The following is a 20,602-nucleotide window of genomic DNA, read 5'->3' as shown; positions in this document are numbered from 1 at the left end:
TTTTTTATGGTTGCACCATTACAAAAAAGGAATGTTTGTGCACCATTTTATACACATTTCCCTGTAATTCAGCATGACATATTTGGTATCTTTGGAAACCTTGGGGTCTTGACTAGAATCTAAAATAAAGTTCTGTGGGTTTGAACAAAGCTTGGCTGCGAAAAGTGTTTGTAATGATGCATGCAGGTAGAAGTGGTTTAACTGCACTCATGAGGTTGTGAGTCCTACCCTGTTGTTCTGTGCAGGAGGACAGTCATCCAGTCTCACGCCAAACGTGACTCCAGGAGACGGCTTCTTCTCGAAGGGTTTCCTCATCAGCCCCGGGATTCCCTTCCTCCACGTTCCCTTGTCCTTGGGCGGGCTGGTGTCATCTGGGAGCAGAGTGAAACGCACCATGAGAAAAACGCAAAAATTCTGAAGAGAATGAATCAGTATTGTGTATTTGAAATTCTTGGCTGAAGATATGATGCAAACTTTTAGGCTCAGAGTAAATACCAAGTAAAATTGTTTCCATGGTGGAAGACATTCATAGTGCTTAGAAGAAATACATCTTAAGCTTGGAATTATAAGGTTCTATCTGCCTTTTTTGTTATCAAAATTTAGTTATCCACATATTCATGATCTTTGAATATTACTTTACAATTGTGTGGTGTTATTTTGCTTTTTGAAGAAACCTTTTGGGGTTAAATATTTACAAAGATAGAAAGTACATAACAGTTTTGCAAGCTGGTATGTTGAATCTTTGATGCTCAATATCTCAAAACTGCACTCCACTTTCTTATCTTAAGCTCAGGAAATATCAGAGTCTCCCATAGAGAAAGAGTGTTGCATCTGAGGATCGTCTCCTACCTTTGTGCATGTTCTTCCTCTCCTGCTCGGGTTTGGGTGAGTGCGGACTCGTTGCTTTGGTCTCTCCTTTCCCTCCCAGCAGCGTCTGCCTGATGCTTAGGGACTGGCGTGACGGTTTGGGCGACGGCTCCGTCTTGCTGCCTGTCGGGCTGAGTGAGACACGCAAACAAAAAGATGAGCTTCCTCGACAGGCATCCGATCGGATCTAACCGTGCAGCGCTGTGACGTTCTCCAAAAGTGTGAAGACCTTCCCCTCCTTCTCTCCTTCCCTTCTCTTTCCTCTTCCCCTCCCTGCTTACCTCATCAAGGTGTTGTACTCCTTGATCTTCCGGCTGATGAGGTCGCGGCTGGTAAAGGCTGCGTTCTAAAATCAGAATAAAAAAAAAGGAGGGAAGGAAAGGGGGAAGAGAACAGAAAGGACAGAGGACACACAAAGATGATGGTTAACTCATCAGCCGACCCTCCCCCCACTCTAACAGGCCATACACTAACAGACCTTTATATAACCTGCTGCTATCAGGTGACATAGGTAAGTCCAGTGGAATGCCATAGGAAAGACGTAGTGTGGTTAGGGACTCAAAAGAGGGGAAAGAGGGGCTTGGATTTCTAGTGGGGGAAGACCTGCGGTGGTGTCAGCCTATTTTAAGACACAGCGGAGTAAGGAGCATAATGTAAAGTATATTGTATTATACTTGTTGTGTTGCGTGACCCATATTCTATTACCGTAGTTGAACCTTGCAGCAGCTAGTATTAAGTGCCCAATATACAGTATGTCCTCAATATATGCCCAATAATGTTAGTTTCTTTTTTTTGCAAGTGTAAATGGGAAACCTTCCCAGCAAGAGGCAACAAAGTGAGACACAAACAAAAAAATCTGCCAAAGTTGACAAAAAAGTTGCGCCCCAACTTTGGCCACTTTTAAAACTAGACTCAAAACTTTTTTGTTCTGCGCTGCCTATGCAACTTGATCTTTATTCTCTTTTTATGCATTTTAATTCTTTATTTATTCATTCTTATTATCTCTTTTTATGCATTTTAATTCTTTATTTCTCATCTAATGTCTTTATATACCTTGTGTAAAGCACTTTGAATTGCTTTTGTGTAAAAAATGTCCTATATAAATAAACTTGCCTTGCCTTGCCTGTGTATCACTGCCTATCTGTGCACAATAATTGATCACTGTCTCATCGGTGTGAATACTTGGTCCTCACCTCCTCATCCAGGTTGCTTTTCTCCTGTATGACCCTGATCCAGGCCAGCATGTCTTCTCGGTCCTCGGCCTGGAACAGATACTCGCAGTCCGACGTTGTGAGCCGCAGCACATTCTTACGTTTCGTGTCGCTGTAGGAGATGTCGATCAGACAGGCCTTGATGCTGATTGGCAGGGGCTCGTCCACCGCTTGGCAGTTGGCATGGGCCTGTCCCTCCTTTTTGTCTTTATACAGGCAGAGGGTGTGGCCTCTCAACACTGCGTACATCTGTTTCCACGGACGCATACCGCCTCCGACACGCTGCAGAGAGAGGTGGTGAGGGAGAGGTGGTTTTGGCAAAGTAAAATGGAAGGAATTAAACTGTAATCTTTTTGCAGTCATGTCAGAAACATGCCTATTGTTGCTATCTTGAGGCATAATCCCTGCCTCGAGGAAAATATGAAAGGGTCAGACACAATGAGGTCAGAGGGAGCCAAGAGTTCAAACTAGTCAAAGAAGTCAGTTATACAAAGGTAAGTGGATACACTCTGAAAACAAGGGCATCCCTTATCAATCTCGCTACTGTTTACAAACCATGTCATAGGTCATGTAATGCTTTGACCCCTTGTGTGCAGGTGTGTAGATGTGTTACATGTCAACGTGTGTGTGAATGTATCAGTTCACAGATGTGAGGGTGATAGGTGTGTCTGTGTGTAGAGTCAGTACACACCTTGCTCTTGTCTGTGTTGAACTGTTTGAAATGCAGCAAACCCTCCTTGGTGGCGTCACAGAAGACGTCCGATGAAGAGTCTCTCCTGGACCCTGAATCTTCTGATGACCTGTCCACAGCCTGTGATCAAGTGACAAAACAACATAAAGCTTAAAATATTTTTTGAACACTAGAAAGGCTAATGGATTTTGGAGGTCTAAGAGAAAACCAAGACACCATCAGTTGGGTGTAAACAGAATTATAGCCACTTTTTCCTTGTGTGATTTTGAAAATCTAATAACACTGGTTTGTAAGTGGCTCTAGGAAAAGTCATAGAGGAACATTTTAAAAGCCAAGATAATTCTAAAACTCAAAACAATTGATTGATGACAGCTTGGTCTTTCTAGTGTCAAAGAAATTATAATATTGGAGGCAATGGTGGCCTGGAGACTAAAGAAGCAGTTCTGCTGGTTCAAACACCCAGACCAGGTGGGAAAATCTGGGTGGGCAAAGTGAATGAGTAATATAGTAATGAGCAATATAAAGTTGTGGTTGTACTGGGCAGCTACCAGGTGTAAATGTGTGGAACTGTATGAACGGAAAGTTGTTGCTGCAAAAGAGCAAATTTCCCTGGATAAATAAAGGTTTAAATAAATACACACAAATAGGTGTCTACTCCCTAAAAGAGTAGCAGAGCTGAGAGAGAAACAAGCTAACTGGGGCACATGTGACTCCAGCGGCTGCGGTTTTAACCACCAGGCGAATCAAGTGTTTACTGAAAAGCCTTTATAAGATATTGCTTTTATAGTTGCTCCTATTTTCCATAATATATTCCACTTCAATAGGAGCCTTTCAGAGGAGTTTTATCTTCTGGGTGTGAATCAATGAGCTGCCAAACCTCCGGGCAGGAAATGCAGATAAACCAATGACGTGTGGCAGGTAAGGACGGGCGCTACTGAGCTGAGAAACCAACTCCTGTTTGGTATGATGTAGACTGGACTCACCTTCTTAAGACCCTTCAGACCCGGTATTAAAGACCTCCTGAATGTGAGAGAAAAAAAATATGATATTTAACAAATTATCTGAGATGAGTAAAAGCAAAGTGCAAGGACCAGACAGTACTTCAAACAGAATTGAAGAGTTTTATTCCAAAATGAGATATCCACCATCTGAAAAGGGGAACAATTAATTAATTGCACAAAATTATAACTAATTCTGGTACTTTTTAAGGGACAGTAGGTCACTTAAGTTCTTTCATTAACAAAATGAAAACACTTTTTAACAGACTGGATTAGCTATATTTTAGAGATCATGAATAATGATTTTTTTCCCCAAATTTTTTTTTTTCATTCCTGTTTGTGAAACTCCTGTAAGTAGAACTCACCCTCTGCCTTCTTCCCGGTAGTTATCCAGCCCCTCATCATAAGACTTTGACCGCTCTGTTTTGGTACCAGAATCTGACTCAATAATTGTGAGACGGAGAGAATCTATTAAGAGAGGGTCAGACAGTTATTCGCGATTGTCCATTACATGCAATTCAAACACAGGAATTAACGTCAGATCTATTGTGCTGTCTTGACATGCGCGTACCTTGGTCATGTGACAGCTGGCGTCGCATGAAGGGGGCTGGCGAGGTGGGGCTGGGTGGGATGGTGGTGATGATGGGCGTTCCAGATATCACAGCAGAGGCAAGAATGTGTGTGCTGTCCTGGTCAATACTGGGACTGGACGGTTCGTCTAAAAACGGAAACAGAGGAATTCAGTTACAATGCTGAACGAGAACAGACTGAACTTTTTGACGAGAAGATGATAGTAGGCCAGGATGACTGTCTGGCAGGTAATATCATATTGTATCCTGGCCAACTCATCCGACGGTGACAATGTCTAATTCATCTCTGCTATCTCAGCTTGAATAAATGCACAGCCAGACAGCAATAAAACGCTATGATAAGGACGCATGAGGCGAAGGAAAGTCCCACGAAATGATGCAGACAGAGACGCAGTCAGAGAATCGATGGGCGTTTCCATTCAGATAACCAAAAGCACACCTTTACTTTTCAACACACACACACACACACACACACACAGGAAGGAAAGTGAGCTATCATTACATCATTCACAGACGACGCCACGTCACTGCCTCTGATATCATGCAATATCAACAAGACGGCAAGCCCTAAAAACAAATGAGGAGAGAAGTGCAATGGACAGAATCATTAGATCCAGTAATGAACCATATCTGCAACTGCATATGGTGACTAAGCCTGGCTCTGTCGTGTGTCTGCTCTCTGTATTTTTGAATGAGGAACAGGTCAGGCAAGTGATGAACAGCTGTACTGTATAATGTGAAAGCAAATGCAGCACTAGCAACACTAAACACTGTCTATTTAAAACAAAATTGGGCTAGATTCAGCTTAGGGTTAAGATTATGTTTAGGGTTTGATTTCAGTTAACCCAGCAGCTGAGACAGGAAATAGTACTGTTACGCAGAGCACTACTTATTGTCTATGGCGGGCAAGCACCAAAACACCTACTGGGCAACTAAATGTGTTACAGTAGACCGCTAAATTATTATGCCCTAACATTTTTTTGTGGGATAGTTTCAAGCCTTTCAGCATGATCATTTCCTTGCGGGCATTGTAGGCTATGTGTCACTGTTGTTCAACTCTGTGAATAACCCACATTGCATTTATTGCCCAAAAATATTTCATTACCCCCCCCCCACCCTCAAACCCCACAGACTGCTCCCATGACGCTCCAAACTTCATTCCTGCCAAGCCAGGCAGATGCTGCCCATTTCACTTAATCATTTGTTTGTGTATCTCGAAATCTGTTTCTGGGAAAACAGCGGCAACCAGTGATGTCTGACACGTACAATTACCATTTATTTTTTCAGGGGTTGTCAGTTTCAGACATCAGGATAGATCGACCTTTTAACAGAAGATGCAGAACAATACAAGTTATTGTTGTCACAGAGAATTCGAATCCACAATATGTAAGGTGTGGCCAAATATTTAATTTAAGGCAACACATGTTTTTCTTTCATATTCTTGAAGAAGTACAGTACACTGCTGGTGTTAAGAGATCTGTGGAAAGTGCTGAGATTCTGGATTTAGATGCAAACACTAAAAACATAAAAAGCAAGAGCTGAGGAAGGTACACAGAGGAAAATGGTATTGGAAAGAGGATACGTTTAACCCCTGTAGGTTCTGGGACACTAAGAAACATAAGATTGGCTGGTGATGAGTCACACATAAGGACACAACAGGTGATGTAAGGTCAAGTTCAAGCTTGCTGTCTGCAGATAAGATGGCACAGTTTCAAGACGTGGAAAAAGACACGTTCCAAGCCACCTCAGAATGAGCTAAAAAAAAAAAAAACCTCCTATCAACTCCAATTAGAAAACCTCTTCACTAAAACACGATAACAAGTAAATCTGGAGCTCCATTCCATTCTGACACCTTATCTGTGTTTTGAATGCATTTAATTTCTGAAAGAAAACCACAGAAATGCCAGAATTTTTACTCATAGCAGACAGGTAGGGACGTGACATTTTGCATGCACTTCAGTGAGTTATGCTCTCTTCCCTGTACAAATTACCTTGGCAGACACATAATGTATGGGAGTTGGCAGTTGCTTGACTTTTGGAAAAGTACTACGAAATCTAATTGTAGCAGATTGCTGTAGGAATGTTCTTATTTCACTGTTATGTCACAGTCCATTAGGACCGAGATGTTCTTAGGTTTCCCTTGCTGTACGACCCTGGGGGATACATGAGACATTTATGGAGGGGGGGGGGGGGGGAGTATGGAGCTGGAGAATGACAGAAAAACCAAAAGAGTGTGTGTGTGTGTGTGTGTGTACCTAATGATATGTTTCTGTGCCTCCCTATTCAAATGCCAAAAGGTGTATACGTCATGGTCGCCTGCAGTACAGTGTCACATTGTCACATAATCCTATGACTGACATGATGCCATCTTGAGTTCAAAATGCCACAAGCACTCTGGGTAACGGTGACAATTCCATTCGAGGCACCCACTTTCTTTAGCATTTACATACCCGGATAACAGGTTCGGTTTTGGTTATAACCTAAATGACATTGCCTTCATAGCTGCCGACTCATTTCTCCCTTATTCTATCCAACGTTGTTCTGAGAAAACGCTTTGAAGACAGATTAATAAGTTACTGGTGAACTTCCCTGTAGAGATAACACTACCATTAAGCTCTCATTTATTTTCCTATGATCTATCATCATAATGTTTTTACCATGATCGATAAACCGTTCTATAAAAGTTAACGAGGGCAACAGTACCTCTACTGTTCACAATGTCTGGTTCTATCAGGAGGAGCAAAGCAGGTTGCCAAGACAAGCACACTGAAAATATTAGACACATAAACAACAGTACATCTGTACAACAATAAATTCTAACTACATAACTACACCTACAAGTGGGAAACATTTCTTAATAAAACAGTATTGCAATCAGGCCAATTCAACAGGCCAATGCCTGCTTGACAGATTCCACCTGCAAGGACTTGGATGCAAAATGTGGCATACTGTATAGCTTTTTACCTGACTGGTTACAACTTGCCACACACACACACACACACACACACACACCACACACACACATAGATACACACTCCCTTTCCTTCTCAATCGCAGTTTATCATGTGAAGGCTAACAGTAATTAGAGCATGTGAAACCCCTGATACCCTTTCAAAATAGAAATCCCCTCTAGCCAACGGGAACATTACACAATTATGGTGCAAATCTATGTCAAAGCATTCCAATATTCTGTAACCAGCTGAATATTCACTACAAATGATAGTGTGGAAGATGGTATATACCTTGATGTTTCAACTGTAAACATACTTTCATCTGTACAGCCCACACAAACACAACTTTCTCGCTCACACAGAACACATGCTGTGTCATGTTTTTTCCCCCGACTCCCCTGTCACTTTGTCATTGCCATAGAAACAGGAAGGGGAAACAAGGTGAGAGGAGGCGGTATAAGCAACAGTACAGTCTTACCTATGAAGGGGATGGAGTCCAGAGAGTCGTCCAGGTTGTTGGAGCCAGAGGTTTGCCGTGTGTCTCCCAGCCTCCTGATGTGCACCTCCCTGTGGGTGTCATTAGGCAGCCAGAACACCCCTCCCTCTGCAGAGCCCGCCTTCACTAACGGCGGCGACTTAGAGTGAGTTTCTGCTCCCTCGTTGTCATTAACGGCCAGTATGTAGGATGGATGGCGAATGGGATGGGGTCCAGAGTTTTTGTCCCTCCTTAGTACCACTACTGTAGCGTCAGGTCCCTCTACGCCCTCTGTGGGACCCCCGTTGGTCCGTATAGGGGTGTTGGTGGTAGAGTTTTCTTTCACCTTTGGCCTGAGTGTCACACCTCCATTAGTGGTGGAGCTAGAGGAAGAGGAGGCAGCTCCGCTCTGCAGCTGTCTCTGAATGGGCAGTTTGGAGGAGGGGCCACAGCAAGAAGAGGACCTGGCTGCCAGCCCAGTCTCCTGCCTGCTCTCCATCTTCAGACTGTCGGCCCGGCCCCGGAGCTGCAGGTGCTGCAGGGGCGAGGGGTAGCCGAGATGGTTTCCCGTGATGGCAGCTCTTTGGTCTTTGAGTGGGTCTGTGGTGTTAGTGGAGGATAAGGCAGGTGATGGGTCTAAGATGGGGTTTTTGACAGGCAAACGTGAGGGTCTAAGAATGAGACTGTCTGTCCTAGAGGAGAGTACAGAATCCGTCGTACCTTTAGTAAACACCGGAGCAGCTAGGGGTGAGTTAGAGAATCCGCCCCCTCGCCCTTCTGCCTCCTGCCCAGCGAGGGTCCTGTGAGGCTGAGGTAAAGCTCTCAGGCCTGCTCCCTGCCTGTTGGCTCTAGCTTCCTCTCCCCGGCAGAGTAGCAGCCTGTCCTCCAGCTCTGGCCGGCCGTACCCCGCTCTGTCCCCGGACGTGAGCCACCCCGGCTCCCCAGGCTGCTGGCCCAGGTAGTCACAGGACCGTGCCCGGGGTTTGGGGACTCCTGTGGGGGTGGAGGAGGGCAGTGTGTCCTGGGAAGCACTCCGAGGCCAGTTCCTGGCCGGTACTGTCCTCTCTGCTCCCCCTCCCAGCCTCTCCTGGGAGGCGCTGCGTAACGGAGTTATCACTGGAGTCGCTTGGCAGCCCACACCCACCCCTCGGTCATGGGACGTGCTCCTCCGTCTGACCTGGGAGCCCAGCGCCAGCCCTCTCTGACTGGTGCTGGGGGGAGGGGGTGTGCGTTGCTGGGAGTAGGCAGAGCTGGAGTTGGCAGCGGCACGCAAACTGTCCAAGCGCTCCTGGATGGTGCGGCAGCCATAATTGTGCAGCCGCTTGGCGTCAATATAATCCTTATAGGTGGTGTAGTTCCGCCAGTCGATGTTCTGGTGTGGGGAGGTGGAGGGGGCCGTGGGGGAGGGGGAGTAGTGGTTGCTGTTGGGTGAGATGGCAGAGGAGAAGGCGTCGGGTGAGGCAGGGGTGAGAGGGGCTCGAACGGGTGGGGATAAGGTGTCTGTGTAGATCTGTCCGGGTCTGGAGCTCGAGGAAGGGGAGTATACTGGGGGTTCTGTGGGACGGGACGGGGTGTACTGCAACTGCGCCCCCCCAGGAGGTACTGAGGCTATGAGGGGTCTGGCTGAGCCTAGGTCCGCTGAGGGACTGTACCGGTTCTCCTCTGTCCTGTGGCTGGGTCCAACCCGAGCCGAACGGGACGCCCTGTCCACCGGATCAGGGGGCACCACCACTGTCCTCACACTCTCGTTACACACACACACCACTGTCTGGGTCTTTGAGGTCTGTTGGGGCGGAGGAGACGGCGGAACGGGGATTTCTACGCGGTAGCTCAAGTCTGTCGCCCCCCCTCGCCTCCCCGGTCCCTGAGCCGGCCCTCGGGGCGTCTCGCTGACTGTGGAGGGCTCGGGCGCCTGGGCCATGCCCACAGCCTTAGCTTCTATCCGAGGGTAGCATATGGGAGGGGGCTCGGGGATGTTCCGGGCATTTCCGCTGTACGCCTCATTTCCCTTGAGGTATGCATCTTGGGAATAGGCCTGCAAGAGATTATAGGACATTATGTCACTTCAGTTGCCGGGAGGTTGTAGCGCTAAAATAGATCACATTAAACCCTGAGAGAACATCTGACCCAACCTGGGACAAGCTATATAAGCAAGACTTCCCTAAATGAAATACATGATAAGGAACAGGGAGTGCTGTAGTGAAGCCCTGTGTGAGACTTCTGCTATAACATTAAAAAACAAATGATGACATTCAGTTCCAAAAATGGTCATTCATGTTGACAACTGTCACCTAATTTCTTCATTTGTCAGCTCAGAATGGTTAACTGCAGCTGAACTTTATCCATCACCAGCCAATCATTTTATCGCCACACCTCGCCTATGACTTCACCACTTTTGCTGTTACAGCTACCGATCATGCAAATCTTAACTAACATCAGACTGTAGCACGGGAATGTGGTTGTTCGCGGTTTGGTTTGAAAGCAGAGTAAGAGTGGTAATCCACTAGTGTCATTTAAGAGCCTCTGTGTGAGCTGATGAGATTATCAGGAAGACAAACACTATCACTGCATTCCCTAGGAGAACTCTAAGTGACAGATGGACAACTGGATACAGCCTGTCAGTAGAAATAAAACAACACACTGAGAGAAGAGATAATACTCAGGTATATTACTCTAAACCAAACATAACCATCCCTCTCTCAACAGTTTCTCAATTCTTTCAGAAAAAAATGTGATTGATAAAAATCAACAGCTCAGAAAAGCAACAGATGTGGAAGAGTGAAAAAAGTGAAAGGCACAGAAGTAAATAAGGAGAGATGGAAGGCTGCCAGGTCCAGAATAAAGCTGTGGGACCCGGAGTGAGGATTAAGCTGGCAGGGGCTTACCCACCTTTGGTCCTGGAGAGTGGGACCTGAGGCATGAGGAGAGGCTGAACGGAGGACGCCTCTGTCTGCCTTTGGCAACTATCGCTACTTCTGTCAGCATAGCTCCACAACTCCACTGTCACGCTCACTACTAAGTCGCTTTCCTTGATCAAAACTCAATAGAAAAACACTTAAACCCCGCCAGTAATAACCTCACTCATTCTCCAGTGAAGGACTGAGGAAACGCGTGATCCCGTATTGAACAAGCATTAATTTCCCATCCTTGCTGTGTGCGAGCTCTTGAGGAAATGAAAGGGAGAGAGTAGTCGTCTTGGACTTTAATCGATAGCACTCTACCTGAGGTGTCGGGTTACGTTTGTACTAACAGCAGCAGCACGTCTGCTGCTTGGTGCCTCCCTTTAGATTTGCATAAGTCATGCAGAAAAAAAACAAAACAAAGAGCTTCCTGGATATGAGAATTGTGCAAAACTTTCCAGCAACTTTCCATGAATCAGAAAATCAAAGCTTTTGTTTTCTGTTTACACTCATCTTGCTGTCCACCTGCTTTTCAGAAAAAAAACATGCATACACCAATACACAGAAGACATACTACTGCAAGGGAAGGGTACTGTATTTTGGTTTGTTTTAGGGGTTTGACAACTTCTAGATGTGGGAGTACAAGTTCTAATGGTGGTGCAATACGCTGTGAATCATTCGGTGCAAACAAGACAGGAAAATTCAAAGGAAAGTGACTAGTTAGTATAGTTTCCCTTCTTACCAGAGCAGTGATATCCCTGGAAAACTGCAGTCCACAGGTTAGAGAAGGGCAAGCAGAGAGAAAAAAGACAAGGGAATAAAGAGAAGTAAACAGGTGAGCATAAAGAAAAATGAGAGGTACAACGCCGGCGATGAGGAGGTGAGACTGGCAACTTCTGTCACTTCAGCACAGGCTAAAAATACATCCTGCTGTGGGAACGCCGGACAGAGGCATCGCAGGAGTAGGAATGGAAGACGATTATGAAGAGGAGAAAGAGGAATGGAGAAGTGGAGAACATCAGGAGTGTCGCTGCCTGTACGCTGTCCCTCTCAGACCTGAATCCTGGTCCGGCCATCCCCATCATTTTCCTGCTTTTAGCCCCCATCCAAATCTACCAAACACCACAGCTGCAGCCAGAATACAGTGGTATACTAACGGTACCGTACCGCTCGCTTTCTCTTTCTCTCTCAACACACTCAGCATTTCTTTCCTTTGCTCTGTCACTCTCACCTGCTCACTGTCAAACCCTCCCCTCCCCCTCCATGGTTTCTCTGGCATTTCAATGGCTCATGCTCTACACTCCCTACTTCCAGTCTCTTCCCTCCTCTCTTCAGTCCCTCTCTCTCTCTCATCTGTTAGATGCTGCTCTATCATATGTTCACTTTTGGGTGAGCATAAGAGCACACTTGCCTGATCTGCGCCCTCTCCCGTCTCTCTCTTTTTCTTCCCCACTCTCTTTCTCTCTCTTTCTTCCTCTCTCTCTCCCTCCAGTAAACAGTGTGCTGAGAGGAGTCAGCTGACTGCAGCTGCACTCCCTCTGGTAGTGAGTGGCTCAATGTCTCCCAACACACACACACACACAAACACAAACACACACAGGCATTCTACACACAAAAACAGACACAGACCCACATACTGTACACACACACTTGCCTGTGTATATACACATACCATCGCATGCCTCCGTCCATCCTTATCTAAACAAATATTATTTGAATTATCTCACTCTGAACTCTACAGCAGTAATGTCATTTTGAAAACACTGTATGGTGTATTAATGTATTCTCAGTCCCCAGGTTGTTAGAGCAGCAACACTGAAAGACTTCATCATGTTCTCTCCTCCCAAAACATCAAACAGAGCAGACAAGGGGCTATTGATAGTCAAGGAGTAAATAAGTATTCATTAAGACAATTTTAGAGGAATGACTGATTCTCACGTAGGTGTTATGTATCTGTTGTATAAGTGCAAATATTGAGAAGAAAGAGAATGAAGAGAAGGAAAGAGAAAGGAAAAGAAACATTTTCCAATTAAATCACATCTTGTATTTATGTTTCACTTTAATTTGCAATTGGGGTGAACGGTACATCATGCACTAGTTTAAACCCGTAAATCTGGCTAATGGCAGGCAGTCTCTAAAGGAAAAAAATAACCTTGGCTGGCAGATCAAGCACAGAAATTAATTTTGACTCATGTTTCCCTCGTTGGGGAGAAACAGCTAATTGCTTCTGTAGAAGTCTTCGGCCTCGTGAGCGCTCAGACGCATTCCAAAATGCCAAAAGCGAGTTTCTGTGGCTTTTGGCGAGCTGCGGCCAAGTCAACTAGCTATGCGTGGAATTTAGCGTCACAGTGGGATCCGACTGAGTTCTCTGCTCCAAGGGAGAATTTCCAAGGGGAGGTGAATAACGTTTGAGGTGGCCTGGCGTTGTCTTATCGTCTGTGGGGCTCTGGACCCTGACGGATGGCGTGGGCTGGCTGTTCGCATCACTGAGCTCATCAGCGTGACTGACGGAGGGAGCGTGGAACTGTGGCACAAGGTCTAGCTCTCGACATCAGATGACGCATATTGAGTCTTGATCGGAAACGGCAGGATGGCCTAGAAAGAAGTCCTGTAACCTGAAAGTCACTGATCTCTACAAGAACCAATGTGTCCAACCACAGCCATCTGGATCTTGCATGGATCAAACCTTTGACTTTCAGGTTACAGAACAATCTTTCTAACCATTAGACCGCCCTGTTTCCAATCTTGACCATTAAGAGTAAATATTCATCCTCTCATTTCAGCATTGCTGGCTGGAAATCTGTGTGAGATGGACTGAAGGAGGATTTATAGTTCACTCAAATCAGTATGCATGTGAAGCTCATGTGCGAATGGGAATGACACTTGCCTACTCTCTTGCTCTCCCTCTCTGTTAGGGAATCTGCTGGATGAAGTCTACTTGTAGGGGGAGGAAATGCTCTGGGCTACCCTTAAGCCAAGGAGAATAGTATTCTTCATAAAGAAACATATGCAAAGGCACTAAATAAAACTATATATTTGTTGCACACAACGCTATTAAGCTCAATGCAGTGGAAGCGCACCGCTCTGACACTTAATCAGATTTCAATTCGGATAACCTAAAAATGTCTATACACTTTCATGGATGGTATTTCAATGAAAACAAAACCTTCTTGGAAAAATATTTGAGAGCACTGGTGATGTTTACTGATGAATGAATGCTTACCAGCTGCAAAATGTCCTCATCCTTTGGCATCACACAGAGTTCCAGTGAGGCATCACTGATGGAAGCAAGGGTGTGGGAGTGAGAAAGAGAGAAAGTGGGGGGGGGGGGGGGGGGGGGGAGAGAGAGAGAGAGAGAGAGAGAGAGAGAACACAGGAGTCAAAGTGTCGAAATGCATTGCACTCCTCACACAGATTTACTGTAAGAAATTTGATGATTATGTCTAATAATAACCGCAGAGGAGAGTGAGTGTGGAACAAATGGTACATGCATGGTTGTCATTGATAAGGAAATTACATTCCCTGTAACACTGAATGTGTACTTCCCCTAACAAGTTTTACAATGACAAACGCTCCTTTAATGATTTACTGACTCACTCTCTATGAATATGTTATTCAGTCCACAAACATGCGCTGTGGTGTGTTGTACTGGAGAGATTTGATAGAAACTTGATAGACATGGGCATTAGGGCCTGAATCAAAGTGGCATTCATTCTATTCATCATAGCGAAGCATACGCAATGAACCATGAAATTGAATATAGAGTGATGGGGTCCTTACCTGTTCTGGATCAAGGCTATGACTTGCGAGTAGGTCTTCCCAATGATGCTCTCTCCATTCACCTTCACTATCCGATCCCCTGAGGAGAATTTGAGAATAAATAACGTGCCAGCAGTTTACTGGCAATAACAACATAACAAATTAACAGTTAACTGCACTACTGTGGCTCTGCACTCGAGAAAACGATCTGGAATCCGGTCAATACGGCTCTTGACCAAGGAAACGACTCTGGAGTGTCTCCCGTCAGTAGGAAGATAGATCAGATCTGTGTCCAGATCGCAGGAGAATAGTAACACCAAGGCCGGATGCCAGACACTTGTTTACTCGCAGGACCCCACGTTGGGACCCGTCTCCATTCAAGTTTTCTGAAGATGGCCATCTTACAGGAAGACAGGCGAGGAGAGTTTAGCAGAGAAACTAGATAATTGTGGGAAAATCGGTGTACTCCCCTGTCCCAGGAGAGGAGAGGGAAGAGATAAAAGGAGAGAGCTTAGAAGGCTTGTCCAGGCCACTTAGCATTTCCTGTAATACACTGTGCTAACCTGGCAATAATGCTGACAGCACAGCGCACAGAGCTGCAGCTGTGCACGGGTTTTAGTTACCACAGTGTCACTTCCATTTCAGGGAAAGCACCTTGCCCCAGAAATTTGAAGGAACCGATTCATATATTAACAAGGAAGGAATTCTAGCCGCTTTATTATTTTATCCTTGCTGCTTCAAATTAGAAATGATTCACATGAGTGAGAGGAAGAAAGAAAGTGGGAGACCTAAAAAAAAAAAAAAGAAAGAAACAGAAAGTTGGAATACCAGAGTGCATCTAACGCTTAGTTCAACCTCCCACAAAGGAGCCATCTGTTATTTTGTAACTCTCATATTTGTTTTGCCTGGCGGCTTATAAGGAAGTGGAATTAACTACAGACGTGAGGAAATCTTGGCATCAAACAGCGCTTTGAGGTCAAACGTGAGCCAGGCATAGTTAATCATAAGATTTACCGTTTATCAGAAAGAGTGTGACTGCAACGATCTCCATGGCAACAGTGTGTGTGTGTGAGCGTGTGTGTGTGTGTGTACCTGTACAGAGTCCAGCTCCGTGGGCGGGGCCTCCCTCCTTCACTTGCTTGACGAAAATGGTGTCCATTGGCTCCAGACGGTTCCGCTGTCTCCCTGGCAACGACAGAGCACATGCACGCAGGCGATTGGTCACACAGTCAGGAAGAGCAAGGGGAGAATCAGAACTAGGCCATACTGTAACTGGCTGGGGAAAAAGAGTAGAGCTTCAACTGCAGCAACACTGTGGCTTATTGAAATGACAGTCGTCGATTGACCGCCTGCAAAGCAGAGCCGCGTGATATTGACGAAAAAATGGCATTGCAATTTTCCCGCTGAATATTTCACTTGTGATATGAATTGCGATATACTGCATGCGGATAAAGCTTTTTCTACATTGCGGTGGTGTGGGTGGGACAATGCAAATGCAAAAGGATTGACTCGATTTGAATGAGATAGAAAATTGGCAGCTTGGCTTGTGGGCAAAACATGAACTGTTATCAGAAGCTGTCTGAGTTCATCTAAGCTGCTTGTGATTGGGAGAGTAGTCAATATTGAGAGGTAAATATTTGTGTGAATAACAGAGCATCCCTGAGTACATGTAGAAAATGTGTATGCATAAATATGTTGCACAGCCAATGCGAAAATGCCTTCTTCTTCAACTCTGATCAGCATCAATGTCAGCTTTTCTAAACAAGACACCCTCTGTCCTATTGGTTGTCAAAGACACACAAGCTCAATGCTTTAGACAAAACTGCCATTTATGAAACAAGTCCTAAAATATCCCTTTACACCCTGAGTCCTGTGCATCACTCTTTCCCTCAATCCCTCTTTCCATCCCTTCCTCTGCACCCTCAGTTCATCCCTCCATCGGCTCTGATACGCTGTCAAACGTGTCCTGAGCTGCAGCGTGAGACAGAGGAGAGGTCAGAGCGTGCTGACAGGGCTACAGGCAGCCAGGCCACGGGGGAGTTGGGTTTCATACAACAAAGAGAGAGAGAGAGAAAGAGAGAGAGAGAGAGAGAGAGAGAGAGAGAGAGAGAGAGAGAGAGAGAGAGAGAGAGAGAGAGAGAGAGAGCACAGCATGTCGTCAGGGAGAGAGGGCAAAGCAGGAGGCTGGAGGACATAATCTAGCTAATTAAGACTGAGTGTGAATGTGTCAATAATCTCATCTTCAGAATACACGTGTGATATGAAAAAGAAACAGCGATGATGTGTGTGTTTGTGAGAGAGGGAGAGAAAGAAAGAGATACATCCCCTGTCCCTGGGCCATAAGCCACACTGTCAGTTGGCCTCAGCTGCCTTTTAAAGCCCTCCGCTTTGAGGAAGTGCAATATCAGAGCACCTCACTGCTCTTTTTTTCTCCGCAGGGAAGGTTGACAGAGTACGCATGCTCTTTTCAGCAACGCCCTGCCTCACGGTGAAACCACACATTGAAAACTAGGAGCTGCCCAATGCAACCAGTCTTCTGTCTGGCAGTGAGCAGCTCTACTGGAGCAGTTGTTGGTTAAAGCAATATTCCACTTCCACTTTTAACATGGGGCTTATTCAGCACTTGACCGCCATGAAAACCATAATATAAACTAATCACCCAGATCGGATGCGGACGAGTTTGTAGCATTCAGATTTTTACTTTCCATTCAAAGAAAATAGCCTGAAAACTTAGGCTATATTTAACACGTTCATGAACAGATCCAACAACAGATCCCGCTTTTAAGACAACAAAGTAGACCTGGGTCCATCGTCATTTTGCATTTCTATTCTCCCAAACAGGAAGTATCTCTCCTAAACTCTATTCCTCCCCTATGTTCTCCTCTATCATAAAAATGCTAATTTATGTTCTAAAACGTTGGAATATTGCTTTAGTGCCTTGCTGAAAGGCACCTCCGCAGTAGCTGTCAAGGGAGGGGAGAGTGTTTCTCACACGCTCTCCACAACCAGTTTATCCCAGTTAGTCCAGGGAATTGAACCTGCAACCTTCTAATCACAAGACCTCTGGGCTGCCTCTAAAAAACCTGGAAAATGCCTAACTTCTTGTTTCAAATGCAAACCTGAACCACACACTCTCTTATTGTCAGTGTGGAGAGAAAGGCTTTCTCCATACTGTTGCACATATTACACAGGAACTTGCTCCCTAATCCAGATATTTGTTTTGGTAGATTTCAAAATGTAATTCATTTCAGTTCCTGTTGGCAGAAAACTTGCCTTGTCACATTGCCCAAAAAGTTCCCTCAATGTTTTCAGCATGGGTTGTCGCACATGAGCATGCCCTTTTTCCATTTGTGATGATGGCATGTCAGTGTGGCCAGTGCATTCACCTGCACACTCTGCTGCCTCCCTCTTGTGGCTAAAAGTGTTACTGCCAAGGATTAATGCCTGTGACGTACATAGTTTTGATTTACAGATCATCTGTGTGACAGCATCTAAAAGCTACAGCCTCACCAAAGGGAATTCATACTATAGCTGACTGATCAGTCCTTCATCGCTCTGACCCATCAAACCCTCCCTCTGGTACCTTGTGGTGACATAGTAATCATCACTGAAACCTTTTGACGGTGGTAAGAAGCAGCTCTGTAACTGCAAACTCACAGGTTTGATCCCTGCCACAGCTGATGCATCTTTCTGAAGTGTCTTTGAGCAACACACTACACTGCCCTACCTGCTCCCTCACTGTACAGTAAGTCACTCTGGATGAGAGTGTCAGCTGCTGTGAATGCTTGAAATGTCAACAACAGATGCAGGGATTTTTTTGATCCAGCAGAAGGCAGTAGAGTACACAAAATGTTTCTCATCTTTCTTATGACTTTGACATTACTGTGGAACACTGTAAAACCGTCAAGGGCAACACCGTGTTACCATTCACCTTCATGCTAGTCGTGTTCTCATTGGACGACCCGGTGTCATCATGCTCTGTTGAGACGAGGATATACACTTGACATATGGAAAATGACATTGCAGCATAAAGGCTGTATTGCTCTTTGCACAGCCTTTAGAAAATTGCATTGCAGCATTGTTAATGTGTCACATTCTTAACTTCATCTTTAGTCAGAAAGACTTATGAAGGATATGATTGACCTGTGTTGTAGGTGCAGATGTCAACCGATGCCTCCCTTCCCCCCTACCCTCTCTCTCTCCCCCTCTCTCTCTCCTGCTCTCTTCCTCTCTTCCACTCCCACTCTGCACTAGGCAGATTCCCAATCCAGAGCCAATCTCACAGCGCTCCAACTCTGCAGCACAAATTGGATTCTGGAAGTTTCCATGCCCTGCAGCTGGATGAACAGGATTAAATGTGCAAATCTAAAGCTTTAGATATTTTAATGCTCCCAACCATCTTACCAAAGCATAAACTACTGTGTGGATTAATGAAATACATCAGCCCACCCCATACTGACACTGGGCGTTCCAAAACCCAGAATGACTGTTGAAAAACTCTCTTGCTCTTGGATGGTACTTGGGGCAAATGTTACGCTATTGGACAAGGCAAAAAGTACTACATGCTTATAGACTGTACACTAAAGGGAGCATAATGCAATTAGTGATCTCGTGAATGCCTGAACTAGACCTTGGCCAAAATTTGCAAATAATTCTCAGCTCAGTATGGCGTCAGGTAAGTTGTCAGTCACAGTAAACTGAAGTGAACTGAAAATACTTCCCTGTGATTGTTCATGCTTGCTTCACTCATTATAAACCTAAAAGGCTAAAATAAACAATACAAAAGTACTTGCTGTTTGACCCTAGTCTGGTGTGTGCATGTGTGTTTTCTCAAAGTTAAATCTGGCCCTTACTATAGTTGTTGAGTCAGCACTGGCTTGAAAATCTAGTGGTATGATAAACACAATTACAAACACATTTAATCAAAATAACAATATTGATGACTACACTTTCCAAATTGCAAGATAGCGCAACCTTTCTCCTGGTATTGTGCAGAAACCATGGCCATAAAAATCAAGCTGCAAATTGACCAAATCCAAAGCACTGGCATTTCGCTTCTCTTCCCAGAATAGGTTTTATTATTTTTTTCCCCACAGGCACTGAAAAAATAAATTCTGCAGACAAATATGTGTCCACACGTTTCGCAATTCACATCGCAATTGTATTAAGCAAAAAAAAATGGCAATGTGACTGTTTTCTTCTTGTTTCCCTATCTAGTCCTATGTAGCAGTTCACATTCAATGGCCATCCACTGGTGTGGCTGGGTGTCAGCGTTGCTCTATGGCCTTAACAAGCTCTGGTTTGGCTGCCGTCCCCGGCTGCACAGCTGGGCCTGGTTGTGTGGGCTGGCTCCCCGCTCCCCCGTTGTTTTGGGTTAGATAATGTTATTCTACAGAGGGCTGGGCCCACCGCCCGCTCACTGCATTAACCCTGGCGTAATGCCTCTCTATCCATCTCGCTCTCTCTCACACTTACAAACACCACATGCACATACAAACATGCATGGGTATACATAAAACATACACAACAACATATGCAGATGTGCAGTCGAAACAGTGTTCCCAAGCTCTCTCACTCTGACAGAGAGAGAGAGGTGGATCTGGACCTGAGCTAGGAACTGTGTGTGCTTTCCTCCAACTTTCCCAACACTTCAAACGCAGAGGAGGAGGAGGACTGTGTGTGTGTTTAGATGGCTATCTATCTCAGCTCTGCTCCAGCAGAGAAATATGAAAATGGGAGGCACATGATCCTGGCACAAGGAGGTCTCCCCATAGTGTGGGAAGGTCAGAGCACAAGCGTACTCCACTTAAATCCACAAACTCCAACTTCCTTCAAAAGCACAGCGTGCCGTATTGTCAAACTTCGACTCGAAGGAGTGGGATTGCCCTGGGCGAAGAAGACACTGATGAAGCTCTGAAAACATTCTGCCCGTCATGAAATTAAATTAAATATTGGAATATATTTTCTTTGTTGATCCCATTCCCATGAACAGACATTCTGTGCACGGTTAACACACCGACTAGTCTAAGCGCTGTGGCATTTGTACAAATTTACTGTCAAACTTCAACCCTGCCAAGACACCTGGGTACAAAATAGCAACCCGACCCTGTTCCTCACCCCCTTGTAACCCTTAACAAACCCACAGCCTCACAACTGTGTA

At 45.2% G+C, this 20,602-nt stretch overlaps 1 protein-coding gene across 1 annotated transcript in view; it reads right to left on the bottom strand.

Moving 5' to 3' along the window:
* LOC139648577 (rho GTPase-activating protein 21-like) overlaps nucleotides 1–20,602 on the bottom strand; it is a 43,544-nt gene that overhangs the window by 9,324 nt on the left and 13,618 nt on the right. The window contains exons 4-16 of the mRNA XM_071524748.1: nucleotides 15,535–15,627; nucleotides 14,464–14,542; nucleotides 13,907–13,961; nucleotides 11,426–11,449; nucleotides 7,787–9,818; nucleotides 4,339–4,485; nucleotides 4,133–4,235; nucleotides 3,753–3,789; nucleotides 2,770–2,889; nucleotides 2,061–2,360; nucleotides 1,149–1,213; nucleotides 850–998; nucleotides 229–371 (exon numbers count right to left, since the gene is read on the bottom strand). Of these exons, the coding sequence (XP_071380849.1) occupies nucleotides 229–371; nucleotides 850–998; nucleotides 1,149–1,213; nucleotides 2,061–2,360; nucleotides 2,770–2,889; nucleotides 3,753–3,789; nucleotides 4,133–4,235; nucleotides 4,339–4,485; nucleotides 7,787–9,818; nucleotides 11,426–11,449; nucleotides 13,907–13,961; nucleotides 14,464–14,542; nucleotides 15,535–15,627 (3,347 nt within the window). The remainder of the gene's footprint in view (nucleotides 1–228; nucleotides 372–849; nucleotides 999–1,148; nucleotides 1,214–2,060; nucleotides 2,361–2,769; nucleotides 2,890–3,752; nucleotides 3,790–4,132; nucleotides 4,236–4,338; nucleotides 4,486–7,786; nucleotides 9,819–11,425; nucleotides 11,450–13,906; nucleotides 13,962–14,463; nucleotides 14,543–15,534; nucleotides 15,628–20,602) is intronic.

Source organism: Centroberyx affinis, unplaced genomic scaffold (assembly GCF_046629955.1).
Source record: "Centroberyx affinis isolate AG114_WGS23_722 - 3 ecotype Tasmania unplaced genomic scaffold, CSIRO-AGI_Caff_v1 ptg001229l_1, whole genome shotgun sequence".
Taxonomy (NCBI): Eukaryota; Metazoa; Chordata; class Actinopteri; order Beryciformes; family Berycidae; genus Centroberyx; species Centroberyx affinis.
The sequence above is the reverse complement of the archived record's forward strand: the minus strand, read 5'-3'. Positions and strand labels throughout refer to the sequence as shown.